General features: G+C 33.2%; 1 protein-coding gene across 1 annotated transcript in view; it reads left to right on the forward strand.

The window, feature by feature from the left end:
* The first annotated feature begins 887 nt into the window (after window positions 1–887).
* LOC100369158 (plexin-A2-like) overlaps window positions 888–16,772 on the forward strand; it is a 30,116-nt gene continuing 14,231 nt past the window's right edge. The window contains exons 1-12 of the mRNA XM_085503083.1: window positions 888–980; window positions 5,090–6,284; window positions 6,734–6,919; window positions 10,687–10,821; window positions 11,207–11,316; window positions 11,415–11,538; window positions 11,769–11,925; window positions 12,050–12,258; window positions 12,492–12,608; window positions 12,750–12,854; window positions 16,120–16,213; window positions 16,330–16,514. Of these exons, the coding sequence (XP_085359209.1) occupies window positions 5,106–6,284; window positions 6,734–6,919; window positions 10,687–10,821; window positions 11,207–11,316; window positions 11,415–11,538; window positions 11,769–11,925; window positions 12,050–12,258; window positions 12,492–12,608; window positions 12,750–12,854; window positions 16,120–16,213; window positions 16,330–16,514 (2,601 nt within the window). The 5' untranslated portion in view covers window positions 888–980; window positions 5,090–5,105. The remainder of the gene's footprint in view (window positions 981–5,089; window positions 6,285–6,733; window positions 6,920–10,686; window positions 10,822–11,206; window positions 11,317–11,414; window positions 11,539–11,768; window positions 11,926–12,049; window positions 12,259–12,491; window positions 12,609–12,749; window positions 12,855–16,119; window positions 16,214–16,329; window positions 16,515–16,772) is intronic.

The following is a 16,772-nucleotide window of genomic DNA, read 5'->3' on the forward strand; positions in this document are numbered from 1 at the left end:
GTCTACTTTGCTGGACATTATTATTGATGAAGAAGTTCTAGATATTGAAGTTGAAGAGGACAGTGAATATGAAGAGAAGTGTGAATATGAGATATCTGATAATATTGAAGAAATACCAGAGAATGGAGATCTTGATTATACATATAGTGATACTGACTAACAATAACACTATTATGAACAAGGGAATATAACATATAAAACAAATAAACATATGAAAAAATATACATTTAATGATTTATTGTAATTGTTTACACAAGTTACTAAAACTATTTCCGGGTTTTGTGGCTTCAGTTTTTATCGTAAACTATGTGAAAACCTTGTAAAAAATACTGTAAATCATGCAGAAAATATCTAAGGTTATTACTATTGCACTGTGTTTCACTTTATGAGGAAAACGATGGTCTGTTTTCGTAGGTTCACAAATGCGTCATTTACGTTAACAAGGGTGAGGCTGTTGAAATCCACGCTATGTGTACTGAAGTGACTCATGAATACGTGTACAGAGTTTGACATGGGTTCAAAGTGATTAACCCTGTTTTTACAGCCTATCAGTGAAAGCCATACATTCCCATTCATGCAATGGGAAGACTATTTTAGCATACGAGATCATTCGACAAGATCAATCTTTGATTTCACTTACTTTATTTCGATATAACATCAAACCAACAATGACCGGTGATATATTGTAGTTAAAATCATGTGTTTCTGAATAATTTCATGTATTTCGAGCAAATGCACTTCTTTTAGCCAGCATTAAACTTTCAACGTTTTACAGACTTTGGTATAGCAAGCCGCCATCTTTTTTGTCTAGATGTGTGACCAAAACGAGGCTGGCCTCATTATATTAAAATTAGCATACTATAGATTTATTTAAATTAGCAACCCAGTGGCTTGCGTAAAACTTACGAAGTCGTGACGCACACAGTAACGTGGTTTCGAAACCGCTCGTTCTTAAAACTGCTCGAATCGTCGGTTTTTAGGTAAGCCTCAATGTCAAACAGGTGTGTTTTATAACGTTTGAATGGGTCATGGGATGCCAGAAAGCAGTTTTGTGGGATATTTAAACTAGTTACTTCCTGTTCATTGAACCCTCGAGTCAACTACAGCAATAGTCAATACCGAACATTGGCAAGCATTGAAGTTAGGTAAAAACGTTTAGATATTCAGTGCGACAGTTACAATCTACAAACTGTCACTCGAACGTAATGAGAAGGCCACAAATACACAGCCTGAATATCAGCAATGACTGCTAGTATATTGCTGGGTTGGGTCTGAGCATGCATTTCTCATTATACAACCTAAATAATTTCAGCTGGCAGTCGACGTTGTGCACGATGTCAACATCAGTTACGTCGGTGTTACACATTGATTCTACCACCATGGTGACACCAGTTAAGAACGTCGCACGAACAATAACAACATTTTTTTCGTTCAAAGTCTGGGTATGTTCTGGCCATAATATATGTATTATATAAAGTTATTAATGATAAATTATGAAATGACTTAATATAGGTCCCCGATCTGGAGTTATTACATAAAGTTATTAATGATAAATTATTAAATGTCTTAATATAGGTCCCCGATCTAGAGTTATTATATAAAGTTATTAATGATAAATTATAAAATGACTTCATATAGGTCCCAATTCTAGAGTTATTATATAAAGTTATTAATGATAAATTATTAAATGTCTTAATATAGGTCCCCGATCTGGAGTTATTATATAAAGTTATTAATGATAAATTATTAAATGTCTTAATATAGGTCCCCGATCTAGAGTTATTATATAAAGTTATTAATGATAAATTATAAAATGACTTCATATAGGTCCCAATTCTAGAGTTATTATATAAAGTTATTAATGATAAATTATTAAATGTCTTAATATAGGTCCCCGATCTAGAGTTATTATATAAAGTTATTAATGGTAAATTATAAAATGACTTCATATAGGTCCCAATTCTAGAGTTATTATATAAAGTTATTAATGATAAATTATTAAATGTCTTAATATAGGTCCCCGATCTAGAGTTATTATATAAAGTTATTAATGATAAATTATAAAATTACTTAATATAGGTCCCCGATCTAGTGTTATTATATAAAGTTATTAATGATAAATTATGAAATGACTTTATATAGGTCCCCGATTCAGAGTTATTATATAAAGTTATTAATGATAAATTATAAAATTACTTAATATAGGTCCCCGATCTAGTGTTATTATATAAAGTTATTAATGATAATTATGAAATTACTTGATATAGGTCCCCGATCTATTGTTATTATATAAAGTTATTAATGATAAATTATAAAATTACTTAATATAGGTCCCCGACCTAGTGTTATTATATAAAATTATTAATGATAAATTATAAAATGACTTCATATAGGTCCCAATTCTAGAGTTATTATATAAAGTTATTAATGATAAATTATTAAATGTCTTAATATAGGTCCCCGATCTGGAGTTATTATATAAAGTTATTAATGATAAATTATTATATGTCTTAATATAGGTCCCCGATCTAGAGTTATTATATAAAGTTATTAATGATAAATTATAAAATGACTTCATATAGGTCCCAATTCTAGAGTTATTATATAAAGTTATTAATGATAAATTATGAAATTACTTCATATAGGTCCCAATTCTAGAGTTATTATATAAAGTTATTAATGATAAATTATTAAATGTCTTAATATAGGTCCCCGATCTGGAGTTATTATATAAAGTTATTAATGATAAATTATTAAATGTCTTAATGTAGGTCCCCGATCTAGAGTTATTATATAAAGTTATTAATGATAAATTATGAAATGACTTTATATAGGTCCCCGATTCAGAGTTATTATATAAAGTTATTAATGATAAATTATAAAATTACTTAATATAGGTCCCCGATCTAGTGTTATTATATAAAGTTATTAATGATAATTATGAAATTACTTGATATAGGTCCCCGATCTATTGTTATTATATAAAGTTATTAATGATAAATTATAAAATTACTTAATATAGGTCCCCGACCTAGTGTTATTATATAAAATTATTAATGATAAATTATAAAATGACTTCATATAGGTCCCAATTCTAGAGTTATTATATAAAGTTATTAATGATAAATTATTAAATGTCTTAATATAGGTCCCCGATCTGGAGTTATTATATAAAGTTATTAATGATAAATTATTAAATGTCTTAATATAGGTCCCCGATCTAGAGTTATTATATAAAGTTATTAATGATAAATTATAAAATGACTTCATATAGGTCCCAATTCTAGAGTTATTATATAAAGTTATTAATGATAAATTATGAAATTACTTCATATAGGTCCCAATTCTAGAGTTATTATATAAAGTTATTAATGATAAATTATTAAATGTCTTAATATAGGTCCCCGATCTGGAGTTATTATATAAAGTTATTAATGATAAATTATTAAATGTCTTAATGTAGGTCCCCGATCTAGAGTTATTATATAAATTTATTAATGATAAATTATTAAATGAGTTTATATAGGTCCCCGATCTAGTGTTATTATATCAAGTTATTAATGATAAATTATAAAATTACTTAATATAGGTCCCCGATCTAGTGTTATTATATAAAGTTATTAATGATAAATTGTGAAATGACTTAATATAGGTCCCCGATCTAGTGTTATTATATAAAGTTATTAATGATAAATTATAAAATGACTTTATATAGGTCCCCGATCTAGTGTTATTATATAATGTTATTAATGATAAATTGTGAAATGACTTTATATAGGTCCCCGATCTAGAGTTATTATATATAATTATTAATGATAAATTATAAAATAACTTTATATAGGTTCCAATTCTATAGTTATTATATAAAGTTATTAATGATAAATTATGAAATGACTTAATATAGGTCCCCAATCTAGTGTTATTATATAAAGTTATTAATGATAAATTATAAAATTACTTAATATAGGTCCCCTATCTAGTGTTATTATATAAAGTTATTAATGATAAATTACGAAAAGACTTTATATAGGTCCCAATTCTATAGTTATTATACAAAGTTATTAATGATAAATTATAAAATGATTTTATATAGGTTCCCGATCTAGAGTTATTATATAAAGTTATTAATGATAAATTACGAAATGACTTAATATAGGTCCTCGATCTAGAGTTATTATATAAAGTTATTAATGATAAATTACGAAATGACTTAATATAGGTCCCCGATCTAGAGTTATTATATAAATTTATTAATGATAAATTATTAAATGAGTTTATATAGGTCCCCGATCTAGAGTTATTATATAATGTTATTAATGATAAATTATGAAATGAATTTATATAGGTCCCCGATCTAGTGTTATTATATAAAGTTATTAATGATAAATTATGAAATGACTTTATATAGGTCCCGATCTAGAGTTATTATATAAAGTTATTAATGATAAATTATGAAATTACTTAATATATGTCCCCGATCTATTGTTATTATATAAAGTTATTAATGATAAATTATGAAATGACTTTATATAGGTCCCCGATTTAGAGTTATTATATAAAGTTATTATTGATAAATTATGAAATGACTTTATATAGGTCCCCGATCTAGAGTTATTATATAAAGTTATTAATGATAAATTATGAAATTACTTAATATAGGTCCCCGATCTAGTGTTATTATATAAAGTTATTAATGATAAATTATTAAATGACTTAATATAGGTCCCCGATCTAGAGTTATTATATAAATTTATTAATGATAAATTATTAAATGAGTTTGTATAGGTCCCCGATCTAGAGTTATTATATAAAGTTATTAATGATAAATTATGAAATGAGTTTATATAGGTCCCCGATCTAGTGTTATTATATAAAGTTATTAATGATAAATTATGAAATGACTTAATATAGGTCCCCGATCTAGAGTTATTATATAAAGTTATTAATGATAAATTATGAAATGAGTTTAATTTCTTAGCGAAATAACTTTTTCATCAAGTTTTCAAGTTTTTGACAATTCAGTAAAATATAGAAACTTTTCTTTATTGAAAGTGCTATACCTAAGGTTGAATGTTAATATCTTTTTCAGTATAAACAACTCTCAAATGTTACAAATGGCCCTGAAAATGAGGAGCTGCTTTCTTCTATTATTTGTGCTGCAGCTAACTTTAATGAGCCATGGTCAAGATTTCTCCATCTTTGTTGAGACAAACGATCCAAGTAACAAGGATATAAGACTGACAAGAATGGTTTTAGATCCTAATAATGGTCGTTTGTATGTGGGATCGGTAAATAGGCTTTATAAATTGACCAGTGATTTGGAGACAGAAAAAATTGAGTCAACGGGACCAAGAGATGACAACCCCAATTGTATACCACCAGATTTTGTACTGTGTCATTCTACGCTTGTTTCAACGAACAATATCAATAAGATTCTAGTCATTGATACAGATAATAGTCAATTGATAACCTGTGGAAATGTGTACAGAGGTTCTTGTGAAACAAGAGATATGGATACATTAGATTTGATAGAGTGGTATGATAGACAAGTAGCAACAACAGCTACAGATGGATCTACGGTGGCAATAATAGCTCATGGTCCAAATAATGACAATACTGGACTTGGTCCAAATGTTTTGTATGTTGGTAGAAGTGGTATCCCTGGTGAGACTCGATGGATTCCTCTTTCTAGTCGTCTACTTCCATCTAGTAACAATGAGGATTCATTTTCTATACTGAACGATGAAATTGGAAATGCTGGATTAGTACAAGTAAAGTCAGATTTCTTTGGAGTTAATTCTGACTTTAACATTGATTATATTAGTGTATTTGAAAGCAATGGTTTTACGTATTATGTATCTGTCCAGCCCAAGATAGACACCATAACTAGTGGACCATTCGTTACGAAAATAGTTCAAATTTGCCAAAGTTGTAACAAGTACAAGGAAACCTATATTGATTTACCATTGGTATGCAAAAGCAGTGATGGTGTTGATTACAATTTAGCACAATCGGCATATGTAACTCAAGCTGGTGATGATCTCGCAGAAAATATGAACTTAGATTCTAATGACAACAAAGATATTGTAGTTGTGTCATTTGCTGAAGCAGAAGGAACATCAAAAATACCAACAGACAAATCAGCCGTATGTATATACTCCATCAAAAAAATACGTGAAAAGTTTTTTGATTGGCTTTACATGTGTGCATCGGATATAAATCAACCAACTGGGTGTGCCTGGTCTTCCACCGCCTTGGAGGATGTTTGTGGCAATACCTGGCTGGTAAGTAGAATACATTTATAACGTTCTAATAAAATGTTATCAATATAAAACAATTGTTTAGCACAGTACTTTCCAGCAAAATGAAATGTTCTTCACCAGCAGGAAATGCAAAATGTTACTAACATTTTACAAATCACTACATAACTACATATTACTATCCGTGTTATTGGGGCCACTGCGGGATAATATTATCTCATTCATTCTTGGGACAACTCGGGAATAATATTATTAGTTGTTTGGATCAATTGTTAAAAATGTTATAGCTAATAAGCCAACAACTGTTTTTATAGTTCTTAGTTTAAGTGTTATTCATACCCAGCCAATTTAGAAGTAGTTTGAACCTGTTAAAGTGTTATAAACATTATGGTGTGCATACGTCTGGTCTGGTGCTTAATACCTATTGGATCAACTTGGTTGACATAATATAAACAATTTGTTATTATTTCTAGGCTGATGTTATTGGTGTTGATTTGTGTGCTTGTCGTGATTTTGGCAAAATGACATGTGGAACCCTGAATATAACTGAGACACCTTGTCATACTAGCAGTGATTCCATGATAACCGCTGTAGCTGCATTGTCCCATGCAGGTCATACCGTTATATTCACAGGAAATCAAGATGGACACCTTAAAAAGGTACAAAAGAAACACTCTTATGTTGTTATGTTTTTGTTACCCAGTATCATTTATGTTTGGTTGGTTGATGTGATTCGGTATGTCATGCGACTTATTAATTTGCGTTACACGATGTAATTCCGTTGTTGTTGTAAAAATCATCATACACTTAGAAGCAAGTCGCATGAATACAGTAGTGCACTGTATGCATATTTCTGTGAATCAAAGGAAATTGCGTTTCGGAGGATGCAAATTTGAAATTTTTCTCGGAGGAACATGCCCCAGATTCCTAGTACAATCGTGAGGGATGGTGAGCTAATCTCGCCCCATGCACAATTTCGTCATATGTGACATCACCCCGGGGGTCTTACTTAAAAATGATCTGGTACGCATTTCTGTGAAAGATAACGCATTAAAAGGATGTTTTTTTAAAAGAAAAGAACGTTTACGGGCGTTACGCGTTCAGGGTTACCATTTCAGTCAAAATAGACAAAAAGAGTGTCTTTTCCGGTACAGCAAACGCGATACGGGTGATTTAAAAAAAATGAGATTATCGGGTTTTTTTCATTGCTTTAAGGAATTCAATGATCGCAAAAGCAAAGAAAACGTCCGGCCCCCTGGTTAACGACCTTCGATAACGGGCGATCACGGCATATGACCAACCCGTGGTTACACTGAAGGGCTAGAAAGCTCAAATATCGCAATTAGGGTATGTATTTTAGATTTCTAACAGTGAAAAGGGTACGAAATTTTTACTTTTTAAAACGTATTTCGGGCCATTTTGAAAACCCCTTTCACAGACTTGGGTTCCTGGAAGTTCCAGGTATTTCCACAAGTCGGACCCCCGGGGACAGTTTCATTGACACCAGCCCCTGCATAATGATATTCACACTGGGTGTTGTCTTAACTCACCAATCAATCTCCTCCACATTGAGTTGCAGTTCAATCAGATTCCGTGTTTATAATACGATGAACAAACAAAGTAGTAATTCGCTGCCAAGTACGCTACCTACACAAATTGAACTTCAAGCTACAAACAACCCCTCCCCAAATATCTTACTGAACCAACGAACACATTTCTGTACACATTCAGTAATGGGGGAAAATGTTACAAATATTCACATAATAGCAATCATAGTAGATGACTTGGTTTAACACGAAGGTGTAGCACAACAGTAACACGGCAAATCAAGCCACGTGTAACATAACGCAACGATTTCATTGATACTAGCCCCTGTACAATGCTATCCACACCGGGCGTTGTTTAAATCCACCAGTCAATGGTTCCACATTGAGTTGCACTTTAGTCAATTTAGTTAATAAGTTCACATGTGTAAGGCCGTGTTACGTTAACAAATATTCACATTTACATTATAGAGCGTTCACAATAGAGAAGATAGCAAAATATATAATGAAGCAGAGAATCATGGGTATTCTCTAGTTAACAGGGCACAACCTTCAAAATGATGAGAGGCTAAACCACTCTAAAATCTCCTTCTATTGACCATTCAACAAAAACTACAACATAAAGAACAAATTAGCCTAAAAATTGCTTAAATTTGTATTCAGTTTACGCTGCTAATGTCTAGTTTGGAAAGCGTTCTACGCGTGATTTTATTGCGTAACGCCATCATCACGTGACACGTATGCTGGAAGAACGGTCGGCAGTCGCGTTCAGACCGTGTAGGTTGTTGTCATTGCAATATTGATAACTAATATAGACTTAAAGCGAAGGGGTCGTCACCTGCGCATGCGCGAGAATTGAGCCCCAAGCGAAGATAACAACGCACGCTAAAACATAAAGGCTCATTACTGGAAACATTAAGACCAGCTAGTAAGCATAGTAGTATTGTGCTTTATAATAACAATACTAAAAAAACAACATGCAGTTATTGTTTTGTTATTAACAGCCATGAAATGAACAACACTTCGGGTAAAATACATTTCTTTTAATCATGACTTCATACATATACATTTAAATGTTTGTAATTAATTACATATCTGCTTTAGAACATTACTTCTATTTGTCCAAAACAAACAACAATATTTGGTATACATATTTTATTCAAAACTGAATGGAGGCCATGTTGGTTTTACCATTTCTCACAAATAACACGTCGTTTTTCCACTTCCATGGTTGATGATTTGTCTTTGACAAGAAGTGAGGAATTGGAGCTAGAACGACTTAAACTTGACAAGGAACGCCTAGAAAATGATCAAAAGGGAAGAGAAAAAAAGATTGAGAATAAAGAAATAAATCTTATTTTTTAGTATTTAAAAAAACTAAATTAAATGTACATGTTGTAGTTACTTTGTGCAGTTCCGATATATTTTCATATTCGTAATTTAACGTTTTATGTATAATTTTCATTTCAAATAGTTTAAATCGTAAAATTTATCGATAATAAATAAAATTCTTTTGTCTTGTTTATACCTCAGAAATGTTTTTAATTGATTTCAATGAATATCATTAAAACAATGTAGATATTAAGAATCACATACAAACTGAATAAACTTTGACACAAATATGATATTGTTGTTTATTTAACACAGCATTCACTACTAGAATTAAGTATTATTACAACATCACTGTTATTCTAGTTTACCACAACTGAAAAATTTACACTAAGCTTACTATTATCTCTTGAACTAAGTTTCACTTCCTTAGAAAATATAAATTTACATTTATTTTATTTGAATCAACATTTTCTATAGTCACGAAGCTAAAGTTTGTTTTACCATTGGTCGAATATTTTTCTAGAGATAGAGGCTGAACATTCAAAAAGATTTTGCTCAGCAACACTGAATCTTATGGTTCTGGATTTCTCTTTCCCATCTGACTTAGCATCATAAATATGGTAATGGTGTTCTCACTTATACACAGTAACGAAAGCTCCAATTAAGCAAGCTTTTGCTGGGCCTTCATGTTTCTATGTCCGATGTTATTCGGAATGTGGTCACTCAATGTGCTACTTTCCTTTTTGGCAAGTGTTATTTTGTTATTAAGTGTTGTATTCATGGAGAAAGAACAAAAGCGCGAAAATTTCAGATCTTGTGACTTTTTGAAGCAGCGTACGATTTTGATAGTTTTTGAGGCGCTTGGATTCCCTACGTACTGGTGATGGCGAATGTCCTTATGATGGCAGTCATGCCGAATTGGCCATCTACAACATAGTTTCCACTCCTCCTGTCATTGGTAGTAGCAAGGCCAGTACACCTAGTTGACGATCCATCACTACTCCATCATCCACACTTTTCTAAATACACGCTTGGAGGTTTTCCAGTCTTTGCCAGCTATGAGAAGATTTTGACAATATTGAGAGTCGGACAATATTGCCAGAACCCAACATGAAATATTATTCAATTCAAGTATGAATGAAGTTTGTGTGATTTGTGTAATCATGGGCAGGATGATCCATGGCAGCCTACTTCATACTAGTAGCAGATTTGTTGGTTATTTGTTTTATATTACAGATATTTTGCTCACTACAATTAAAGAATACAGGGCTATTGTGTGACTGGTAATATGTGCATACACCAGTATAATGCATTTGTAAAGAATAAGATCAGTCAAGATAATTCAGGGATACACGAGATACAGATATGCACGCACGCACACACGCACAAATATGGCATGGCCCATTTCCCCGTACTGAAATAGTGCATAACTTTGCCTAAGCTGCAAATTTTGAATCAGATACACTTTCGGCCTGTTACCTCGACATATTCATTAAAATATGACATATGGTTTATGGCGAAACTCCCATTTTTTCCCATTTACTCTATAGTTGAAAGTGGTTAACAGCAATTCAGCTTTGGAATATGAAAATATTAAAGTTGTCCATGATAACCCGGAAATTGTACAAAATGGTTTGCTATTCGATGCTGAAAATAACAATATTTACGTCATGAGTAAAAGACAGGTGAGTACTGTGATGATCACATGTCAGTACGTCCATGGTCAGTCTGGGAAAATTACGTGAAGGTGGTGCAACAAGTGAGTTATTACGCTGACGTTTGTGATGGTTGATGCTAGAACTAGTTTATGTTAGTATATGCCAAATATAACTAGAACGGCCATCACTCTGTCCATTTGATTCGCGTTATGAATGTTAATATGTTTCATAAGATGTGCATTGTAAGCACGTTGAGCACCATCGGTCCAGACATGCTGGATATGTAATTTTGTATCATTTTTACCTAGTGTGTTTGTCATCTGTCATATGTAAGGTGCTTTATGATTCTATTATTATACTAGTTTTTGTCGAGTTACCAGAATTGATGGGGCATCAATTTGTATCTGTTCAGATTACTAAGGTGCCAGTCGAGAACTGTGAGAATTTTACAACATGTAATGATTGTCTTGGAGTTAACGGTGTTGGCGATCCATACTGTGGTTGGTGTACGCTAGAAAACAGGTTTGTAGTTTTACCCTTGCTTATTTGACAGGCATACATATTTGTAACGATCAAAGCCCTCTTCTTTCCAGTCGAAATAGTTTTTTGTTTTTTGGTAGGTGCTCAAGATGGAATGTTTGCCAGGGTCACATAGATAGATCTACTAATAGATGGATTGCCGATTTTCAATGTCCAAGCGTTGATGTTTATCCGAGTACTGTGTATTGGGAAAGAATGGCTTTAGTAAGTGGTTCATTATATTAAGAGATGACATAGTTTTGTCAGAAGAAAAATGAAAATACCAACATCAGATTTTGTTTGAAACTTCTTCAATTCAATTCATTGTAAACAAATATAGTACCTCCAAAGAAACATATTTAGTATGAAAACGTAACTCTATATTGATTAATTGTTTTTGACATAACTACAAACATCACGTAACTGTATTGTAAGGTTAATGGTATTTTTTTCAGTTGACGCTAAATGTAACCAGTTTACCACAGTCTCTGACTGGATTTAAATGTGTATTTGACACTATTGGCACAACAAATGCGACCCCGACTGGTGAAAGTAACGTCTTGACTTGTACTACTCCTCCACCGAGTAACATACCGTCACCTGGAAGCAGAGGTACAGTTTCTTTTATATTTTATAAAAAGGTCGCTGACAGTAATTAATATTAAAAAAAGAATGAATATTATGCATTGATTGATAGATTTCATTTTATTTGTAACCCTATAACTATTCTTTTTAGGTTTCATCAAAGTGAAATTGTCAATATTATCAGTAGAAACCAATGAAAAGTTTGTCAGTACTAATTTTTATTTTTGTGATTGCGACTCCTTGAAGACATGCATGACCTGTACTGAAAACAACTGTGGATGCGATTGGTGTGTTTTTGAAAATATTTGTTCTAAAGATGTCAGTTCCTGTAAAATTGAAGGTGTTGTCAGAGGCAATGCAGTAAGTACGAGTTCCCCTTGATAATTAATGATTTTGTTACCCATGTTGCATTGTTAGTGATATTATATAACGTGTAATGTTAGGCAATGTGGTAAGTACGATTTATGTAATTATTAGCTGCTGGATTTATGAACATCAATCACTGTATGTTTGTCAATTAAAATTGCAGTAAAATTATAATCTACTTGTGTAACATTTACATTAAATATTTTGAAATATCTTCTCTTTTATAGAATGAAGCCAACAGTTCCCAGCAATGTCCGCAAATTAAGGAAAGTGCTGAAACGTTAATTCCTGTTGATTTGTCTGCAGAGATCTATGTTGTTGGAGAGAATTTCCCACAGCCTTTGGTAAGTTACTGTCTGACATGAATTGTTCGAAGTAATTTATTTCAGTTTTCAAGTAATTATAAATCTTTATTGCATTTCGATATCGAAAAATTGTTTTTTCAGTCGGAATCTTATTGTAACGTTTATTTGTTATCACGATAGGATGGGCAGACTGGATATGAATGTATTCTACATATAGAAGGAGCGGAAGTCATTACCACAGGAGAACGAGAAAGCTCAGAGAGCATTAAATGCCGAAGCTTCAAGGTATGCTGTGACATGCAAATGTACATACAATTAGTGTCACTACAGTGCAAACTTTTCTACGTCTAAACGTAACATCACAGTATATATAAGGCTTCCATTTTGTGATTTTATAAGGTTTATTTACATGACTCCTTGTCACAGTGTGAGGCCTGCTTATTGCTATTGAGAGGGGCACCCACAGAACTCACTTTGGACAGGGAGGTTCTTTCAATGCGAGAATGAGGTAGACAAGACAACAGTACTGGAACAGTACAGTACACATACACCAAAATAAAGTTAAAGCTCCTGGCTTTAATACCTATTATAATAAATACACGAAACAATGCACACAATAATACAATGAATAAATTCACTGAAATAGGGGATTGCCTAAGGGAGTGTACATTGGTGATAACTCTTCAGGTGATGGCATTGGTTCTGCACCGAACACTGTAATGTGATTAAGTTTGCGAAAATCAATGCAAAACCCCCACTTTCCTTATTTACCAAAACAATGGGTGAGGCATAAGGTGAATTTGATATTTCAATCACACCCATCTCTAACATGATCCTAACCTCTGACTTATCTGTCACAGCGAATGGTAATATGGTTTAGACTTAACTGGTTCAGATATTACCAATTTAATATGATGCTCGCCAATTTTAGACTTTCTAGAACAATCAATGAGAACATCAGAACATTTTCTCAAAACTCAATCTCTCGACATTCAACTCATTGCCAACATGACAATCATCAATTGTTTCCGTACACTGAATTTCATAATATGCTTTCAACAAGTTAGCATGATAAATTTTCATCCTTTCTTTAATCGATCATACCAACTCTCTCCGTAATTACATATGTCCTCTGTCATTGCATCAAATTATTGTGTTACAAACTGTGTTTCTCAATGAGTTAAAACTTCTTTGGGTACACCAACCTTACTATTTATACTGACTAATGCATCAGCAAACACCTCTGAAGTAATTTTCGTCAACGATACAGCTTCAGGGTAACGTGAAGCATAGTCTACAACCGTATATTACGGTTAAAATGTACCTCTCTCGGTTGCTGACCTGATCGGATCAATCAGATCATTAGCTATTATTTGAAATGGAATTTCTAACTCAACCCTGGTTTACTAACATATATCACATGACCTGAAATACCTAATAACACCACCCTGCGTCCCAGGCTAATAGAACTGGGTTGCTATTGTATCTGTAGTCGTCTTGGCACCCATATGACCTACCATACCTGACTCATGAGCAAGTGCTAGTACTTGATAACGGTAACAATTCCTGTGACTTCGTGAACTACACATGTAGCACTGACGTCTTGAATCATTATTTCTATTCCGATCATATGCCAACATCGCAGCTGACCTGAGGCTTGGAACTTTTATAGCGCTTAGGGCAACTGACAGCAGAGTGATTTGGATTATCACAAATAGAACAGCCTTACTTTGGCGTAGACTGGCCAAATCGACCCTCTCTCTTTTCCTTCTGACCTATGCACCAAACTGACCTTTCTGATTTAGACTACCACCTTGAAACTGGCTAGATTCCAGATTTGTACAACCTGTCTGTCTACATGCATCTTTAAACCTGTCAGCTAAGTCAGCCATTTCTTTAACTGACTTAGGTGACCTTTCACCTATGAGAATGAACAACTCGTTACCAAAAATACTCACCAACTGATCTCTCATCACTAAGTCCTTAGCTCCTTCAAAACTCTTCAGACAGCACTATCCAACGGTCAAAATAACTACTTAATCTAGCTGCAAATTGCGAAATGCTCTCGCCAACTTCTGCCCTACTAGTTCGAAATCTCTTTCTATAACCTTCTTTATTCATACCATAACGCTTCAACAAAGATGATTTACAACATTGTAACTGCTGCAGACAATTCCGAAAACCCTTACAAAGCTTTGCCTGTCAATGATGCACTAAGATTCATAACCCTAACTGTCACGCAGCCATTTCCGAGTCGCAGCAACCTTAAAATAAATGTGTCCATTTCATCCCTAGTCGCATCAAACAAAGGTAGCTTTGGATCCTTGGAACTAACAATAGACTGATCCAGCTGTTCTACACCTCCATTTTGACCATTAACTTCTGCACACAACCTCAACACTTCAAGTTCATGCTGTCCTACTTTCTCTTTGTCTCACGTTTTCTGTTCCTTTCCTCTCATTCATTTTTCAACCCTTCAGCCTCACGTTCACATTCATTTTTCAACTTTTCTGCCTCGTATTTGCGTTAATTATTCAACCTTTCAGCCTCATGTTTTGCTGTTCTCTCACCTCTCTCCTCACGCTCTGCCCTCACAAATTGAGTCAGACCTTTCCCCTCATACCCCAATTCTCTACCTAACTTTAATTTCTTTATCAATATCCAAACTAAAAAGGTGTAATTCAAGTTCCAGTAGTATTAAATAAAGCAATTTAATGTCTACCAAGCAGTACAAGCCGGTCTGACACTGACAACACAGTATTCTTTAGACCTTAAGCAGTTATGAAACAATCAATTTAGTCAGAGGATTATTGATAAAAAACAATTCGATAGTGAATCAGAATCAATACCAAATCAGAATCACATTTACAATCAGAATCAGAATCGCAATCCCACTTCTGTCACCAAAATATCACAGTGTAAGATCTGCTTACGTTGCACCCACAGAACTCGCACTGCACAGGGGTGTTCTTTGATTGCGAGAATAAGGTAGACAAGACAATAGTACTGGAAATTAAATAAACATACACTGAAATATTAAGCTAAAGTCCCTGCCTTTAACATCTTTCAAAATAATAACACGAAACTAAGCGCAGAAAAATACAATGAACGAATTTACTAAAATAGGGGATTGCCTAGGAAAGTGTGCATTGGTGATAGCTCACAGTTCCAGGATGTAGAAATGGCTTCTGCAACACAACGATGAAGAAATACAGGAGTCTTGCTTTCAGAGGAACACTGTTATTCTAGAGGGCACCACTGAAAGCAGGAGAGCAGTCTCACAGAATGATGATTGAAGCCTGTATCACTTGTCTCAAGATATCTAGTCCTTCCTAATATGACAGCAACACAGATTAGAAGATGCTGACATTGCTTTTCTTTAATCTATTATTTATTTTGTGTCAAATTGTTGTATTTCTGGATGCATGTTTAGAAAGCTTAGAGCTTTAGTTGTGTATTACAAAACATGTATTAAATTGTACTTGCTAAACCCCAACTAATTGATCCCATCAAAGATGAAAAATTATATGAGGGTGATGTTTGTTTGCAGTACATGTATTCGGAAGACGTCATCAGTAAATTAGTCACCTTGCAGTTGAAATGGAACAACGATTTTGAAATTGACAATCCTGATAACGTCCAAGGTGAGAAATGTATAGGTCGCTGCAACATTTTTTTCAATTATTGATTTTAAGATCACACGTATCAGACGTAAAGGTGACATTCTAATACATGTGTATTTAATTTTATTTCCCGTCAGTTAATCTGTACAAGTGTGACGTTGGCCGTTCTAATTGCGGAAAGTGTCAGCAAGCTGAGTTGAAATACCAATGTGGTTGGTGTAATAGTGTAAATGAGCAGAAATGTACGGTGATCAACAAATGCAATCCAAGAAATTCTTGGCTGACAAGCGAGGAGATTTGTCCTAATCCAACCATTACTAAAGTAAGCCTTAATTTGTGATTCATGTTATGAAGCTAATCATTTCGTCGCACATTATACTTGATTTGCAGGGACAATCATAATTTTACATTCAACTTGCATTATAGTTTGCAGGCAATTTATATACAGTTTCTAAATATTGTGTAGATATATTTAGAGATTAAAAAGGGCAAGCAGGGTATTTGGTAGAAAATATAAAGCCTCTCTGGAGAGTGATTGCACAAGAAACGCAATTAAAACGGATGTTTATATAACGTTGCT

Source organism: Saccoglossus kowalevskii, chromosome 9 (assembly GCF_978046115.1).
Source record: "Saccoglossus kowalevskii chromosome 9, keSacKowa6.1, whole genome shotgun sequence".
NCBI lineage: Eukaryota > Metazoa > Hemichordata > Enteropneusta > Harrimaniidae > Saccoglossus > Saccoglossus kowalevskii.